General features: G+C 40.9%; 2 protein-coding genes across 4 annotated transcripts in view; both read right to left on the minus strand.

The window, feature by feature from the left end:
• LOC147031784 (uncharacterized) overlaps positions 1-18111 on the minus strand; it is an 86468-nt gene that overhangs the window by 23574 nt on the left and 44783 nt on the right. Inside the window, exons 21-22 of the mRNA XM_085849968.1 lie at positions 4157-4351; positions 269-421 (exon numbers count right to left, since the gene is read on the minus strand). Coding sequence (XP_085706094.1) covers positions 269-421; positions 4157-4351 — 348 coding nt within the window. The remainder of the gene's footprint in view (positions 1-268; positions 422-4156; positions 4352-18111) is intronic.
• Positions 4453-8009, minus strand: LOC147031785 (supervillin-like). Of its 3 annotated transcripts, none has more exons than XR_015054426.1 (4): positions 7614-7775; positions 7385-7506; positions 4815-5423; positions 4453-4591 (listed from the first exon to the last, which is right to left on the minus strand). XR_015054426.1 is itself a non-coding variant. In XM_085867582.1 (4 exons), the coding sequence occupies exons 1-4, from the start codon at positions 7807-7809 to the stop codon at positions 4972-4974; spliced, it is 477 nt and encodes a 158-aa protein (XP_085723708.1). In that variant the 5' UTR covers positions 7810-8009; the 3' UTR covers positions 4672-4971. The 3 variants fall into 3 exon arrangements, 2 of the variants coding, with proteins under 2 accessions (XP_085723708.1, XP_085723702.1); XM_085867582.1 differs by lacking the exon at positions 4453-4591 and having other exon boundaries at positions 4672-4991; positions 5285-5423; positions 7614-8009; XM_085867576.1 differs by lacking the exon at positions 4453-4591 and having other exon boundaries at positions 4672-5420; positions 7614-8001.

Below are 18111 nucleotides of genomic sequence, written 5' to 3' on the forward strand. Positions count from 1 at the left end.
AGATCTGAGAATGTCATGGTGAATAACTTTTTTTTCTCTCAGAGGAGGTTCATTAACACCGTAGTGAGAGAGAGAGAGCCCAAAAACCAGAGGGGCCCCCCTGGGTAGAAAGGCAAAGATGGGGAAAATGTAGGATTGAGGGGGGGGTGGTACAACAGATGATTGACCCTCAGTAAAGAGGTGAGGTGCTTCAGGAAACTTTGCAGACAAACAAGGAGCGTTCCAGATGGCACCAACTGTGCAAACTAGTGGCTTCATCAGGACTGACTGGAATATCGTGCTCTGTGTAGCTCCAGTCCCGATCAGGTAGAGAAGGGGACCTGAGTTTGCGCCAGATGTTTTGGGCAGCCTCCCAAAGTGCTACACCTGAGTCGAGCTTGCTTGTGGGAACACAGACTGCAACAGTACCCTCAAGCAGGCACTTCAGAAGCAAGAACGCAACCCATGAAGCAGAAATAATCTACAACCCCACTCCCTCCCCAACCCAACCTTTCAGCCATTATGGTTGATGTGAATGCAAAAGTTAGACTCGGTAGTGTAATGGTTAGAGCGTCCACTCCGAGTCTGCGCGGTCGGTGGTTCAAGCCTTGGCCAAGTCATACTGAAAGACTTTTAAAATGGTATGTGCTGCTTGCTTACTTGACGTTCAGCATTTAAAAGGATAGAGCATGGACAATCTTTATCGTTTGGCATCCATGGGGAGGAGGAAATTATTCCTGAGGAAATGCCCCGCAAAGTGCGGTGAGAAAAGCGGCGCCATTGTAAAGATGTTTCTGGCACCTGGGGACGTGCGTGTGCATGTGCGTGCATGCTCCATTATGAGCTTTTGACCTTGTGTTGAAAAAAAAAAGTTGTTTAAAAAAGAAAGATACAGTTTGAAATTTTGGAATCGGCAAAATGTATGAAGGAAGTTAAAAGGAATCAAGAAATTGAACATTGATAAGTCCAACCATCACACCACAACAAGATTGAGTTCATTTCGTTCCAACAGAAGAATGTAGGAACAGATGTGACTGTGCTAAACTGCTCAGGGTAATTGAAACAACGACCAAGCAATACGAAAACAAATAACTCCAGCTTGAAGCTATTCAACATTTGGATTCCTCTCTCTCTCTCTGTCTCTGTCTCTGTGTGTCTCTCTCTGTGTGTCTCTCTCTGTGTGTCTCTCTCTGTGTGTCTCTCTCTGTGTCTCTCTCTGTGTGTCTCTCTCTGTGTGTCTCTCTCTGTGTGTCTCTCTGTGTGTCTCTCTCTGTGTGTCTCTCTCTGTGTGTCTCTCTCTGTGTGTCTCTCTCTGTGTGTCTCTCTCTCTGTGTGTCTGTCTCTCTGTCTGTCTCTCTCTCTCTCTCTCTCTCTCTCTCTCTCTCTCTCTCTCTCTCTCTCTCTCTCTCTCTCGTAGCCTGTGGCTGCTGGATGCATCATTGGTTGGGACGCAGCTATGCCGCTGATGCAGTGTCCCCCTTACCAGTACACTGGTGCTCATTTTACCGACCTCGGAAGGATGACAGACTGAGTCAACGTCCTGGTGTATTTTAATTCAGCGGCCAACGGGGCTTGAACTCAGGACCCTAGGATCCCATGTCACCACCCTAACCACACCACCCTAAGCCAACACCAAGCTTATTTGGATTCCTAAAAAGGATCCTCACATCAAAGGTGCAATGTCGAATAAAATCTGACAATTATGCCATCTTTAATCATGGAAACAAAAGCCCAAACAATGAAAACAGATATTTTGGGCCTTGGTTAAGTTATTTATTACTTCTGACACCACCTTTGGAGATTAGTCATCAGTATGCCTCTCCACAATATTATATTGGATTTTGTAGCCCAATTTGGTATCAAAATCTATCCAGGTGGATATTAACCAATTACAGGCATTTTATTGAATCATTGCTCTCTCTCTCTCTCGCTCTCTTTGTCTATGCTTTGTGGAGACCTTTTAACTCTTGTGTAATTTGTGTTCTCATCTGAGCACTTTCCAGTCACATGATGCTGTCATAACATGTTCAAGACACTGATCACTGTTGAATTGTCTATCGATCTCTAATTAATGTAAAATGGTTAGAATGTCCAATTGTATAAGGACACATGTATCAGACTTTGTGTAATGGTTAGAGCATCTGCTCTGACTCTGGGAGGTCAGCGGTTTGATTCTGAACCTGGCCGAGTCTTGCCAAATACTTTATTCATGGTACTTGCTGCATTCTTGCTTAATGCTCAGCGTTTAGAGGACCGACTGTGGATAAACCTTGTGGGTTGGCATCCCATGGGGGTAAATTTATCATGAATTGCTTCACTGACTGTGAAGATACTAGTGGTCACTAAGATGGCAACTTCGGTATCCAGAGCGTCCCTGGAAGTTGCGTGGCCTCCCCCAAGGTCGGCGGCTATGCTTGTCTGGTCTATTTTGGTGTTTTGTGTATTTGTCTAAATATGTGTGCTCTGTGTTGCAACTCCTCCATGAGCTGATATATATATATATATATATATATATATATATATATATATATATATATATATATATATATATATATATATATATATATATATATATATATGAATATATATATATATATATATATATATGAATATATATATATATATGAATATATATATATATATATATATATGAATATATATATATATATCTTCAGGTCCTTGTCCTGCATGTCTTTTTTATAAATACAAACTGCTCCATTTGACTTGGGACCATTTTTTTAAGTACCAACTAACTATACATGGATTTGCACTGAATGAAATTGCCTCCTAATATTGAATGGCAGAACTCGGACAAAGAGGCTCGAGTTGAAGAGGCCCTCACCAGGACGCTGGTTTGCTTGCTGAAAACTCAAGACCATTTGGATAACACAGATTGCTGGTTGAACCCCACAGAGGTAATCTTTTCTTGTTGTTTAACCCAGAAGGGTCTTTTGGGCGAAACTTGTCAGTAGCTTTGCTTTTCATGTGCTTGGTTGCAGTATTTGACTTTGACATTCTTGCACTGCGAGAGGCCCTTTTGGGTTTGCAGTAATGATATCATCATGATGGTATCATCATGGCATTTGTCCAAGTCTGAGAATTTCAATCATCCCATTCGTACAACTCCCGACTGCTTAAAAACAACGGTGATGCTTCTAGGTTGTGATTGTGGGTGAAATCAGATCATACTAGCGATACCCGTGCACATGCACGGGATAACAGTACAACATATCTGGTAGCAGATGACAGACCGTACACGGGGAATGACAAAAATACACATTGTGCAAAATGCAAGTGGTACTATGGAACGCCAAGACTTCCCAAACATTGTCGGCATGTCCGCTGAGTGCCACAGCAATTTCATAGGGATCGTGTGACTGCGAGCTGAGTTTTTAGTGTGCAAGCTTGGTATTATAATAGAGATAAGGAGGTCCGCCTCAGAAGAGGGAACTGGTCTATAAATTAAGAATTTAATTCTCTTCCTGATATTGGCTGCAGATTGCAGTACAACCCTATGGAGAAGTATGTTGTAGCTCTGGATATAGGCCCATGCCTATAGGTGGATCTGATGCAACTGTTTTGCCAGAAGAGCCTTTTTAAAATTTATTTCCTGTGCTCGCATCATGGCTCTGATGCTTGGCATTGTTTCACTCTGAGGAGTCATTTACAACGTTAATTTCCCATTAGGCATTTCATGAAAGTTTGTACAGTACTGAGTGGCACTCTTCTGTTGCTACGCAGAGACAGAGCAAGCTTTAGCCCATTAAATGTATTGTCGAGCCAGCTGCTTTGTTTCCTTGTGTTTGTTCAGATGTCTCTCTTGAAATATGCCACAAATGGCAGCACTCGATCAAATTTTCCCATCGAAGTATCGAATGTTGCTTTGGTCACTGACTTTTGAGGCCCTTTGACTTATTTGGCTTTGACCAACAACACACTGCTGGTATCTCTCTAGTAGGACATCGATACATTGTTGCATTTTATCCCACAGTAAACTTTGGGATAGAAATCAAGAGACAACTTGTACACAAAAAAAGCTTATCCTGATATGTGTTTCTACCACAGCAAGTTTAGTTTCTCATTTCTTTCCTTTTTTCCCAGGATGAAGATGTGACATACAAGACAAACTTGCATTTCCTGAATCTTGCCATTTTGGACTGTGGCGAGAGTAAGCCACCTGATATCCCAAACCGGCCAAATCCTTCACATCGACAACAGACAGACAGCACAGCAAACTGTCATGGCAGCCCCCAGTGCTCCCACTTGTGTTCGCAAAGCCCCAAACCCATCCCGTATGGACCAAACTTGATACCCGTTCTTCCCTCGTCTCCATCACCTGAATTCTCAGGAGGAACAGAGGAAGGTGTTTGCGCTGAAAAGGCACAAAAGATTGCGAGAGTGGAGCGGAATAGAGGTTCAAAAAGAGAACAATTGGTGGATAGAAGCACAGGAAAATTGGTGATGAAGGATGTAGATAGACAGGGTGATGGCGATGACCAAGTGGTTGTGACGACGAATGAGCTCCTGGATTGCTTGGTGAGGCCTGAGGTGGTGGCTCTTGTAGTGAGGAAACTGCGTGAAGCTGTAGTAGCAAGAGACGCCATTCCGAGGCCTGGAGAGCCACGGTTAAGTTAATTGCCCTTGCTATGAGGGGTAAAAATTAACAAAAGGTTAAAAGTTGCACCCCATTCATTTCTTAAGCAGCAAGTGGGATTGACTTTTAATTTCATTAGTTACACATTTTTATAGTACAAATATATCTACACTTCAAAACTCAGGGCGATGGTAGCAAAATGTCATTAACAGCATGGCCATGGGAAAAATTAAAGGGATACAGTTGTGAAATGGGAGAAGGGCTGCTGCTGCTGCTGTTGCTGTTGTTGTTGTTGTTGTTGTTGTTGTTGTTGTTGTTGTTGTTGTTTTTGTATAGCCTCGGAGCGTTCTCTCGAACAAGCTCGTGGCACAGAGACAGCAGATAGAGATCCCCCACATTCAGGATGGTGTATCCCCGCCTTCACAGAGTGAGAAACAAAGAGAGAGATGAGATATAAGAGACAAGAGGGAATGGGCTGGTCCATGGGGACCTATCAGCACACTGCCCTGATGAATCCGGGTAGCAGGGAAAATTTGGCCCCCGACTTGTTGGGGGATACAACCACTGTGAAGAGACGTCCCCAATCGTTGCTGGGGGAAGGGGGAAGGGGAAAAGGTGTGGTGTGGGGGGGGGGGTGGGGGGGGAGGAGAGGGAGAGGGAGAGGGGTAGCGGCAAATACATTTTGGGTTCAACTTGCTCCAAATCTCTCACATGGCTCCATCTGCCTCCAGGGGGATGGGTCGGGTCTTGCAGTCAACACCAGGGATCCATGGCTATCGGGACTGGATGCTTCTGCCATTCTCTGAAACTCCTCCTCAACAGGGCGGATTTGGCAATTTGTATCCACCTGCTTGTGTCATGGACATTCAGCACAAGGGGGCAAGTCAGTTATCTTCTGAGTTTGTCACGACTTATGACAATAATTATCAATTGGGAGAAGAAACGAAAAATTACCATTTAGTTCAACAAAGTTTATTGGCATGACTTTTTTTTTTTTTTTTTTTTTTTTACGGGTTTACAGTTCTGAGCTATCTGTGGCCATCTATATGTTTTATATTTCACGAATGGGGGGAAGAATTCCTGGGACTGTGGTTGCGGGGGCGGGGGGGTGTTGGAAGGTTGGTGCTCTCATTTGGTTGTATTTTTGTTTCAACGTTAAAGATTCTTGGTATATTTCCTATATTAAATATGGGGGGGGGGGTTGGCTGTGGACCTCCTTTGGATAAATAAATAATCAGGAATCTATCCAATACTTCAAAACAAGGATGGACTTCCTTTGCCTTTTGTGTTTTCAAATATTTTGTTGAGAGCTGCAAATTTTTTCTTCAATCTTATCTTGAAATGTTTTTTTTCTATTTTCTACTTTATATCCGGCTTTTATATTATAAGCAGAGTACCGGCCCTTCGGGCGATCTTGTTCCAAGCATGCAACACATTCTTCTGACAGATATATATATATACACACACACACACACACACACACACACACACACACACACACACACACACACACACACACACACACACACACACACACACACACACACACACACACACACACACACACACACACACACACACACACACACACACACACACACACACACACACACACACAAAAAAATCTGGATTATGCACATACAGCAAAAACATTCAAAACACCTCGCTGCACTGTAAATGGTGGAGACTTGTAATACCCTCCCAAAGGCGGTGTTACACGATACACATTTACATCAAGAATTTGCGACCCTCCCTCACTCCCAATCGATCACCGGCAAGGATAAAAACACCCCGATACATTTATTGGGATCTGGATGTAATTGGGCCAGAAGAAGTGGAGGAGGAGTTGCCCAACAAACATGAATTATAGTTAGGACTAGAGTATAAGACCCATCGTTTTGCTGATGAAATACCAATCTTTGCTGTGATGGTTAATCCATAGGCCAAGGAAAAAAAAAAAAAAGGATTCCTGGGAGTGCGGGGATAACCACTGTCGCAAGTTGGCGTTTGCAGTTTCGCCCATTAAAAAAAACCAATTTTGTCACAAACCTTCCCAGGAGTTCCCTGAATCCACCGTCATTGGATTTATTGAAATCCGTTGATCTGTTCTCAAGTTATAACACGACAGACACGGCTCCTTTTATAATGTAGATTATTGGCTTGCCTCTATTCTCCTTGTTTTAGCACTTTTAGAAATAGACCATAATTGTCCGAATTAGTTTGTTCAACTTTAATTAATTTGGATTGGATATCAAATTGTGGGGGACTGGCAAGATGGCCTCGAGGCCATACACGAGTCTGGGTTTGAATCCAGGTCCAGCTATAAACTGCCATCCCGATGATTCACAGGCAGGGTGATTCATCAATGTGCGTTCCGTCCCCTGGATGGATGTTACATTGGGCATCCCATCTGTCAGCATTAGTTGGTGGACATTAAAGATCCCACAGTGTCCTTCGTAAAGAGGAGGCGAGCTATCGCAGTCACCATGAACAAATTCCAAATCTCTGCCTTTACTGCTGGAAAGGCAATATAACGGTTGCCAAAAACTGTTTCAGTATCAGTGACACTGTAAATCGTATGCGACATCTTATTAAATTGTTTTGCAACAGATGTGTTTTATACAATGAAAGTGCATTTATACACTGCCTTAAAAGGGCAATCAGCTCGTGTTAAGGAATTGCTACAGATTACATTGGTCGTAAGCATGTTTGTGATTACACACATGATTTGTAGATTGCCTTTTGATGGTGCACCCAATAATAGTGGTTACCCTTAACAGCAGGTCTCAGCCTTTGTTGTGGATTCTTTACCTTATCAGTAAGGGATGAAATGTCTGCACGGTGCTCCCAGCTGGGAAATATGTTTGTGAAGGTCAGAGGTTCAAGACCAGCATGAACAAGGTATGCTTTAGGTGGTTTCTCTGGACATTTTCCTGCAAATTTTCAAGATTGTAAGGGCAGAGGGAAAGAGAAAGATAAATCATGTTTGCCAAAGCATTAATTTTCCCCACCACTCGATGCAACTCAAATGGTGTTGTACCTTGGCAATAGTTCAAGGTCGTCTGCATGGCACACCGCAGGGTGTTGAGCCACTGCTGGCCGGCGGGACCTTGGCTGCTTGACCCTGTTGGCCACCAACCTTGCCAGAGGTAAATCTCCTGCTGGTTGTCCACCAAAAAAAAGGCTGTGCAAAAGAGAGGGGACAGTGAATAGAACATTTTCTTTCTCTTGAGCATAACATTTGTCTTCAGAAAGCAAACTTGTCTACTTATCCTAAATTAGTAGACAATTTGATTTTCATGCATTTTTCTTGGCTTATTGTTCAGTTTGTAATGAATCTGGAAGAAAGGGAGGTGGTGGAGTCGAGAACAAAGAGTGGTGGCGAGAAAGGATTGAGACGTGGAGACATGGAGAGTTAGAGAGGTATAGATGTGGAGATATAGAAGCCTGGTGTGTTGGCGCAGTGGTTAGGGCAGCGGCTTGGGATCCAAAAGGTCCTGAGTTCAAGCCCCGTTGGGCCACTGAATTAATACACCAGGGGGTTGACTCAGCCTATCATCCTTCCGAGGTCGGCGAAATGAGTACCAGTATACTGGGCCGGTGTATACCCCGGTTAAAATAGGTGTACCATATCCCTGTGTCGTAAGAGGCGACCAGGGTTGCGTCAGGAAGGGCATCCGGCGTAAAACATGTGCCAAATCACTATGCGGATCGGATGATCCGCTGTGGCGACCCCTAACGGGAGCAGCCGAAAGGAGAAGAAGAAGATGTGGAGATATAGAGAGATGCAATTCAGATAGAGACAGATATATATATATATATATATATATATATATATATATATATATATATATATATATATATATCTTCTTCTTATTCTTCTTCTTCCTTCGGCTGCTCCCGTTAGGGGTCGCCACAGCGGATCATCCGTATCATCCGGATATGTATATGTATATATATATATATATATATATATATATATATATATATATATATATATATATATATATATATATATATATATATATATATATATATATATATATATATATATATATATATATATATATATATATATATATATATATATATATATATATATGAGATATGTATATATATATATATATGAGATATGTATATATATATATATGAGATATGTATATATATATATATATATATATATATATATGATATGTATATGTATATATATATATATATATATATATATGATATATGTATATGTATATATATATATATATATATATATATATGATATATATATATATATATATATATATATGATATGTATATATATATATATATATGATATGTATGTATATATATATATATATATATATATATATATATATATATATATGATATGTATGTATATATATATATGATATGTATATATATATATATATATATATATATATATATATATATATGATATGTATGTATATATATATATGATATGTATATATATATATATATATATATATATATATATATATATATGATATGTATGTATATATATATATATGATATGTATATATATATATATATATGATATGTATGTATATATATATATGATATGTATGTATATATATATATGATATGTATGTATATATATATATGATATGTATGTATATATATATATGATATGTATATATATATATATATATATATATATATATATGATATGTATATATATATATATGATATGTATATATATATATATATGATATGTATATATATATATATATGATATGTATATATATATATATGATATGTATATATATATATATATATATATATATGGTAGGTGCTTTGTGGGTTTTCCTTGAAACCTTGGGTTTCAGGGCCTGCTTTTTCATCTGCCTTGTTTTCATAGGCTTGTTGTTTATCGGTGGTTTAGCTTCTTCCTTACACTCTTCTTTTTCCTTATACTTCATTTGACCCCACTTGCTGGTTGCTTGTGACGGTTTTCCTTGGTTAAACTTAAACTTCTCTTCTTTTGCTTTCAGCTATGGCAAATGGACGTTTTCACAATAGTGTGTACGAGTCACTCACTCGGAAAAATGGAGTGACAATTACTCCACCTGATGGAGTTAGTATTGAGAACGTGGTGATGGCTCTGGGAGAGCTCGTAGGAATCGAGAATGTTCTCGCTCCTTCGAAAATGAGCCAACATGTCGTGGTTTTCTTGTCGGAGGAGCGACACGTGGCTCAGGCGGTTGAAAACGGTCTATCCGTACCGCAAGACGTCTTCGTTAACGTTAGTTATCTCGATACGATGGCGGTAAAATTAACACTGTCTAACATCCCGTCCTTCTTCTCGAGTGAGGAGATTGTAACTGCATTAAGCGTTTTTGGCACAGTTGTATCACGAATCTCCATGATTCCACTTCGTCTGCGCTCTGACGCTTCGGTTCGCCACATCATGTCGTTCCGACGTCATTGCTATATCATTCTAAAAAACAACGCTCAATCGCTCAATGCAGTTATGACTTTAAAAAAATAAAAACCGCAATTACCAGATTTATATTGCAACGGAGACCACAACTTGTTTTATCTGTGGTGAATCGGGACATTTAAAAAGCGATTGCCCCAAGAATATATTAAGTGGCATATCGAGTGTGGTCGAACCCATTGAGACGAATAGTGGTATATCTAGAGTTGGGCACGTTGGTGACGCTTCAAACTCGAACAATCTGCCTGGGCCGTCGAAAGTGGAGGTAAATCCTCCCCTGGCAGATGACGAAAGCTTCACCGTTCCTTCAAAAAGGAAACATAAATTGAAGCATCTAAATGATAACAATAGTCAAGATGTGACGGCGAGCTGTGCAAAAAAGATGGCGCCGGCTGCCGAGAATAATGACTCGTGTTTGGAAGCAACAATACATGCTCTTTTTAAAACGAAAAATCGATTTGATGTAATTGCTCCAGAGGATGATGACTTTTTTTTGTCGGTGGGGTTGGTGAACATGAGCAGATTGGTTTTGTGCAGCAGGGAGCAAACGTGACTACTCCCATAGTCACAAGCACCTTGGATATTAACACCGAATCCACTGTAATCCCCCTCCCTGTAAAGACCAACAGTGAAGTTTATACCATTTCTAAGTCACCAATAACTCCAAACCTGGTTGAATCAGGGTGTAAAGCTTCAACTAGTGAAACACCAGGTTTATCTCAAGCAGAATATAACGTTCCTTCCATTAGTATACTTCCTCCTTCCCGTCCTCTTCACCCTCCCACTCCTCCTCCTCCTCCTCCCACTTCTAAACCTCTTCGTCTTCCCATCCCTCCTCCTCCTCCCACTCCACCTCCCTCCTCCTCCTCCCACTCCACCTCCCCCTACTCCACCTCCCCCCCCCACTCCTTCTCCCTCCACTCTTCCTTCCCCGACTCCTTCTCCCCCTTTGGAAGCGGAATGTGAGGCTTCCCTTATTAAACCATCAGCTCCATCTTTGGAGCATAACGTTAATGTAATGGACACCAGTCGGTACTCGGATTATGATTCAGACGGGGCCTCATCACTTTCCTCTTGTGGCAGTGCTGAAGCATGGAATGATCCAGTTTCCCAAAATTCGGAGAGTGTTTCCAGTGTTCCACCTGCCGATATCATAAAGTTTCTTCATGACACCTTTCGCAAGAAACATGTTAAAATTAAAAACTTTTTCCCTGACTTGCCCGGCTTTATAATCTCTGCGAAGCTTTTGCTCCTCAAAGCCGGACAGCTTGGTGTGACGGAATCACAAGCGTATCGACTCCGGAAATGCATCCTCAAAGCAAAGAATGAGCTGCAGACACAGACAGACTAAGTTTTTGACACACCCAAACTCTATGTTAGCCTATGGCCTTCTCTATAGCGAGTTTAAATATTAATGGGGGACACTCCTCCATCCGTAAAGCAGAAGTTAAACAGTTTGTTGAGACAAATCACATTGATGTTTTGCTTTTGCAAGAAACAAGATGTAGCTCCTCTTGTGCATGTGAATGGCAAAGGACAATGAGGGGAAAATGGTTTTTTAGTAGTCTGGAACACCAAAGGGCTGGGGTGGCTGTTTGTATACAACCTTCCTTTTGCAGTTCCAGTGTTGTTTTTAATGAGATTATCAAAGGGTATTTGATTTCACTCACCTTCACACATAATGGCTTTAAACACACCGTACTGAATGTCTACGCACCTAGCGATAGCACGGAGAGACTCGCCTTTTACACACACTTAGAAACATCTCTTGTACACATTGATTTTGATGGACTTGTCTGCTTGGGTGGAGATTTCAACAGCACGATGGACCCCACCATTGACCGTAATGGAGAGGAGCCGCACCCAGCAAGCACAGTGCCTTTGTTGAAAGCCTTGTCCAAGTTTTCCCTGATTGATGTGTGGAGAATCCGCAATCTTTCCGTCAATACACGTGGAGTCGGTGTTCAAAAGGCCACCTATCACTTGCAAGATTCGACCGTTTCTACATCAACAGTACCTTTTCAAATGTTGTGAGCAATCTGAACATTATTCCGAGTGGCTTCTCAGACCATCACATGGTCGCACTTCGTATTCACCAACCAGTTCGGAATCGTGGTGCTGCCTACTGGACTTTCAACGCAAGCCTTTTGGATGACCAACTCTTTGTTGATGCTTTTGGTGTGTTCTCGAGAGCCTTGCTCCAACGTAAAACTTTCTTCCCCTGCCTTGGAAAATGGTGGGACAACGTCAAAGTGCAAATAAGATCCTTTTGCCAACAATATGGAGCCTACCACACCAAATATGACTCTGCCCTTCAATCCTTGCTTGCCAAAGAAATATTTTATTTGCAGACCAACCTCTTGGCTTCAAATCATGAAAGAACCAACCTCTTGCTGGTGAAAAAAAAAGCTCTTCTTGCTGGACTTTGTGCAAAGCAAGTCAGAGGAGCGCTGATTCGTCTCCGACTGGAGAATTTGTGTTACCTGGACACCTCCTCTAAGTTCTTTTTTGGACTGGAAGCTCAAACAAAGAGAAGTCAGCAGATAATTCCAGTAAGGACAAAGGAAGGAAGGATAACACACAATCAAAAAGATGTCAGAGCCTCACTCAGACACTACTTAACTGAACTTTATCATGCTCCGAAAATCGACAACAAAATGATAACAGTGCTGACTTCTTCCTTAGCTACCTTGTCAAAATCTGCAGTTCTACAAATGGACAAGGAAGTAACTCTGGAGGAACTCCAAGCTGCTCTTCAAACTCTACCCTCGGGTAAGGCCGCCGGCCTGGATGGAATTCCTGCGGAATTTTATAAAACCTTTTGGGACCTCCTAGGACCAGAACTACTTGAGGTTATAATCGACGGTCGATGGTCACACTCACTGCCATTAAGCTGCCGGAGGGCTGTCCTCGCCCTTATCCTCAAAAAAGGAGACCTTCAGCAACCACACAACTGGCGTCCGATCTCATTACTCTGTGCAGACTACAAAATATTTTTCAAGGCCCTTGCCAACCACCTGAAAAGCCATAATTGAGGAGATCCAACACCCAGATCAGTCTTACTGTGTCCCGAAGAGGACAATTCATGACAGTATCTTCATTGTGCATGATATAATTGATATCTGTTCTCTTGAGCAAAGGAATGTCGGGTTGGTGTTCTTAGATCAAGAAAAGGCCTTTGATACCATTGATCATTTTTATCTTTTCTCTGTTTTACGGGGGTTTGGTTTTGGGGAAAATTTTATCTCTCATGTGCAGTTACTGTATAACAACACTTTTAGTCTCTTAAAAGTTAACAACATTTTATGTCCCCCTTTCCTGGCTAATAGAGGCATTCGTCAAGGGTGCCCTCTTTCTGGCCTCCTGTACTCTCTTGCGATTGAGCCTTTGCTCGTTCGGTTGCGTGCACGTCTTCTCGGTTTCCTTCCCCAACCAATGGCGAACCCGTTTAAAGTGATTGCTTCTGCAGATGATCTTTGTGCAATCGTTCGTGCGAATGAGGATGTCTCAGCCTTGGTCCATTGCATTCATGAATTTGGTTTGGCAAGTTCCACAAAAGTGAACTGGGGAAAAAGCAGAGCTCTCCATCTTGGTCCACAGAATGGCACCATTCCTCCGACTCTTCCCGAGAAACTTAAATGGGAAAGGGATGGAATTCTTTACCGAGGCGTCTTTCTTGGAACTGAGAACTTCATTTTAAAAAACTGGGAATCTAATAATTAAAACTGAGAGACGTTTACGACACTGGAAGGGCTTACTTTGTCAACTCTCCTATCGGGGCCGAACCCTTGTTTTAAATAACCTTGCAGCATCAATGCTTTGGCACGTTTTTATAGCGCTGCAGCCCCCAGATTTGTTTCTTAAAAAATTACAATCAATTCTTATTGACTTCTTTTGGGGAGGAAAGCATTGGCTCCAACCTGGTGTGTTAAACCTGCCTGTTTCTGAAGGAGGACAGGGGCTGATTGCTATTACCAGCAAGGTGATGGCTTTTCACCTCCTTTCGCTTTGCAGACTGCTGTACACGGACATTTCGTGGAAGGCCTTGGCTCACTGCCTGCTTCGGCAGGCGGGGAAACTCGGCTACGATCAGCAACTGTTCCTTATTGACACCAAGAAAGTTGATATAGCATCAGTCCCCCTGTTTTATAAAAGCATGCTGAAGGCATGGCAGGCAGTCACTGTTCGCCGAAATAACAATGACGACTCCCTGGAAATGTTTTTAAATGAGCCTATCTTTTTAAACCCCATTTTTGAAGGGGTCTGCAGCAATTGTATTCTTGTACAGAAGTTTATTGATGCTGGATGTACGAGGGTAAAAGATCTCAGAACTCCTTCTCCTCACAAGTGGAAGCCAGCTGCTGCCGTCGCTGTGGCCACTGGAATGAGGTCCATTCGAATTATTGGGAGAATCTTTTCTGTGATTCTGCACTTTTTCAAGCAAACCAAACTGAAATGGATTCCACAGGTGGAAGCAAACCTTTCTTTATCCCAACATCCCTTTCCACAGCTTTTGCTTCATTTTCAAGGTTTCACCTCCTTTAAATTGATGGAAAAAATCTTCTGTTTACGCTTTGTGTGTTAAAACCCTTGTTCCTGATAGACCTGTGGAACCACAAGCACATTGGGGGAGAATGCTTCAGACCACTCATTCTACTTCGATCAACTAGCATGTTATGTACAAGGCACCCACTGCCAAGCGCTCCGGAGATTTGCAGTGGCGACTGGCACATTACATTTTACCATCCAATGTTTTATCTCATCGTATATGTCCCGATAACACAGAATTGTGTCCCTTCTGCGGTGCCACAGAAACTATTTTTCACATTTTTATTGATTGCTCAAGGTTGGCACCCCTTTTTACAGTCTTATCACGTGCTATCCGGGGACTCGGCCTAACTTTTCCTTGTTGTGGTTTTGTTTACGGTTTTAGCATCTTCCACCAGCATAAATACGAGTGCGTGTTAGCAAATTATTTGTCCTCTGAAGCGAAGCTTGCGATATACATATCAAAGAAACGCAAAATTTAAGATGTTTGTGATTCTGTTTCCGATGTTGTTTACCTTTTTAAAACCTTGGTCACAGCACGCGTGCACCTTGAAATTCATTCCAGTGATTGTACACTGTTCTCACAACAGTGGTGTGTGAACACATCCTGATGTGAACTTGTTGATGGTGTACAACAAACATTGAAGTTTTAATTTACCTTGTTTCTTTGTTGGGCAATGCTCAGGCACTTGCTTGTACTGGTATAACTTCTCTTGTCACATCATGATCCCAAACAATCAAGAGGCCAAAAGTGTCTGTCTCTGTCTCTCTCTCGCTTGGCACGCACGTGCAAACGCAAGGGGCTGTTGCCCAGTCTCTGGCGGTACGTGTGGAGCCTGTGTTGTTTTCTCTTCTTATCATCTTCTCCTCTCTCTCCAATGTATTTTTTGGGGGTGTTTCTTCTCTTCTTTTTTTCCACTCTTGTATATAATCCTTTGCTTTGTTGTATTGAATCTTTACCTTTGACACTTTTTTGCAATAAAAGGACAGAAAAGTCAGTCTCTCTCTCTGTCTCTCTCTCTCTCCGTCTCTCTCTCTCTGTCTCTCTCTCTGTCTCTCTCTCTCTCTCTCTCTCTCTCCCTCTCTCTCTCTCTCTCTCTCTCTCTCTCTCTCTCTCTCTCTCTCTCTCTCTCTCTCTCTCTCTCTCTCTCTCTCTCTCTCTCTCTGTCCCATCCTCTCTGTCTCTCTCTCTGTCTGTCTGTCTGTCCCATCCTCTCTGTCTCTCTCTGTCTGTCTGTTTGTCCCATCCTCTCTGTCTGTCCCATCCTCTCTGTCTCTCCGTCTGTCTGTCTCTCTGTCTGTCTCTCTCTCTCTCTGTCTTTCTGTCTCTGTGTGTGTCTCGGTCTCTGTGTGTGTCTCGGTCTCTCTGTGTGTGTCTCTCTGTCTCTCCCTCTCTCTCTTCCTCTCTCTCCCTGTCATATATATATATATATATATATATATATATATATATATATATATATATATATATATATATATATATATATATATATATATATATATATATATATATATATATATATATATATATATATATATATATATATATATATATATATATATATATATATATATATATATATATATATATATATATATATATATATATATATATATATATATATATATATATATATATATATATATATATATATATATATATATATATATATATATATATATATATATATATATATATATATATATATATATATATATATATATATATATATATATATATATATATATATATACATATATATATACATATATATATATATATATATATATATATTATATATATATGTATGTATGATATTGTGTATCTTATATGCATGTAATGTGGTAGTATTAATGGTAATGATACATGATAATGCATGATGATATGTATATGTATTATTATTGATGATATTGTGTGTGTGTCGTCATCATGATGATGATGATGATGTGTGTGTGTGTGTGTGTGGCATGATGTTTGTGTTCAATAATATTGATGATGATGATGTAATAATTTGTCGGCGTCTGATGTGTATATATGTCGGTATGTGAAATGATGCATGTAATATGTGTGTGTGTGTGTGTGTGTCGTGTGTTGTAGTAATCTGATGATATTGATGCATATGTATGGCCTGTGCATGTCATGCATGGTCTGTGCGACAGTGTAAAATGTGTAATATGTGTGTGTGTGTGTGTGTGTGTAATCTGTGTGATGATGTGTGTGTGTGTGATGTGTGTGATGATATGTGTGTGTGTGTGTGTGTGTGTGTGTGTGTGTGTGTGTGTGTGATGTGTGTGTGTGTGTGTGTGTGTGGTATGTATGTGCTGGCATGATGTGAATATTTGTGTGTGTGTGTGTGACGTGTGTGTGTGTGTATAATATGCTGTGTATGATAAATAATGTAATAATAGTAATATGTGTGTGTGTGTAATGTGTGTGTGTGTGTGTGTGTGTGTGTGTGTGTGATGAAATGTGTGTGTGAATGATGTGTCTATGATGTGTGGTATGTGTGTGTGTGTGTGTCAATGTATGTGTGTGTATGTGTGTGTGTGTGTGTGCCGTATCATCGTAATGATGATATTATCCAGTATTGATGATGTGGTATGTGTGTGTGTGTGTGTGCGTGTGTGTGTGTGTGTGTGTGTGTGTGTGTGTGTGTGTGTGTGGTAATGATGTGTGGTATTGATAATGTATATCGCGTGGCTGTGTGTGTGTGTGTGTGTCTCAATATTATATTGTATAATGTGATAATGATATTGTGTGTGTGTGTGTAATCATGTGTGTGTGTGTGTGTGTGTAATGTGTGTGTATCGTGTGTGTATCGTATGTATGTAATGTGTGTGTGTGTGTGTGTGTGTGTGTGTGTGTGTAATAGTGTGTGTGTAATATTGTGTATTGTGTGTGTGTGTGTGTCATTGTGTGTGTGTGTGTGTGTGTGTGTGTGTGTGTGTGTGTGTGTGTGTGTGTGTGTGTGTGTGTGTGTGTCAGTAATGTGTCATCAACGTCTGTGTGTCATGACTCAGTATGTGTCGTGTGTGTGTGTGTGTGTGTGTGTGTGTGTGTAGTGTGTGTAATGTGTGTGTGTGTGTGTGTGTGTGTGTGTGTGTGTGTGTGTGTGTGTGTGTGTGTGTGTGTGATGACCAATGACGTAATGTGTGATGAACAATCTGTATCTGTGTCATCTGTATGTCGGCATGTGTGTGTGTGTGTGTCGATGATGTGATGTGTGGTATTATTGTGTGTGTGTGTGTGTGTGTGTGTGTGTGTGTGTGTGTGTGTGTGATGATATGTGTGTGTGTGTGTGTGTGTGTGTGTGTGTGTGTGTGTGTGTGATATGTGTGTGTGTGTGTGTGTGTGTGTGTATGTGTGTGTGTGTGTGTGTGTGTGTGTGTGTGTGTATGATATTATTATTGGTATTGGTAATATTATTATTTATTGATGATGACCAGTGTGTGTGTGTGTGTGTGTGGCTCAATGATGATATTGATGTGGTAATGGTAATGTAATGTCATGTAATGA

This window comes from Eptatretus burgeri, chromosome 2 (genome assembly GCF_056783735.1).
Source record: "Eptatretus burgeri isolate ZD-2024b chromosome 2, Ebu_testis_v1, whole genome shotgun sequence".
Classification (NCBI taxonomy): domain Eukaryota; kingdom Metazoa; phylum Chordata; class Myxini; order Myxiniformes; family Myxinidae; genus Eptatretus; species Eptatretus burgeri.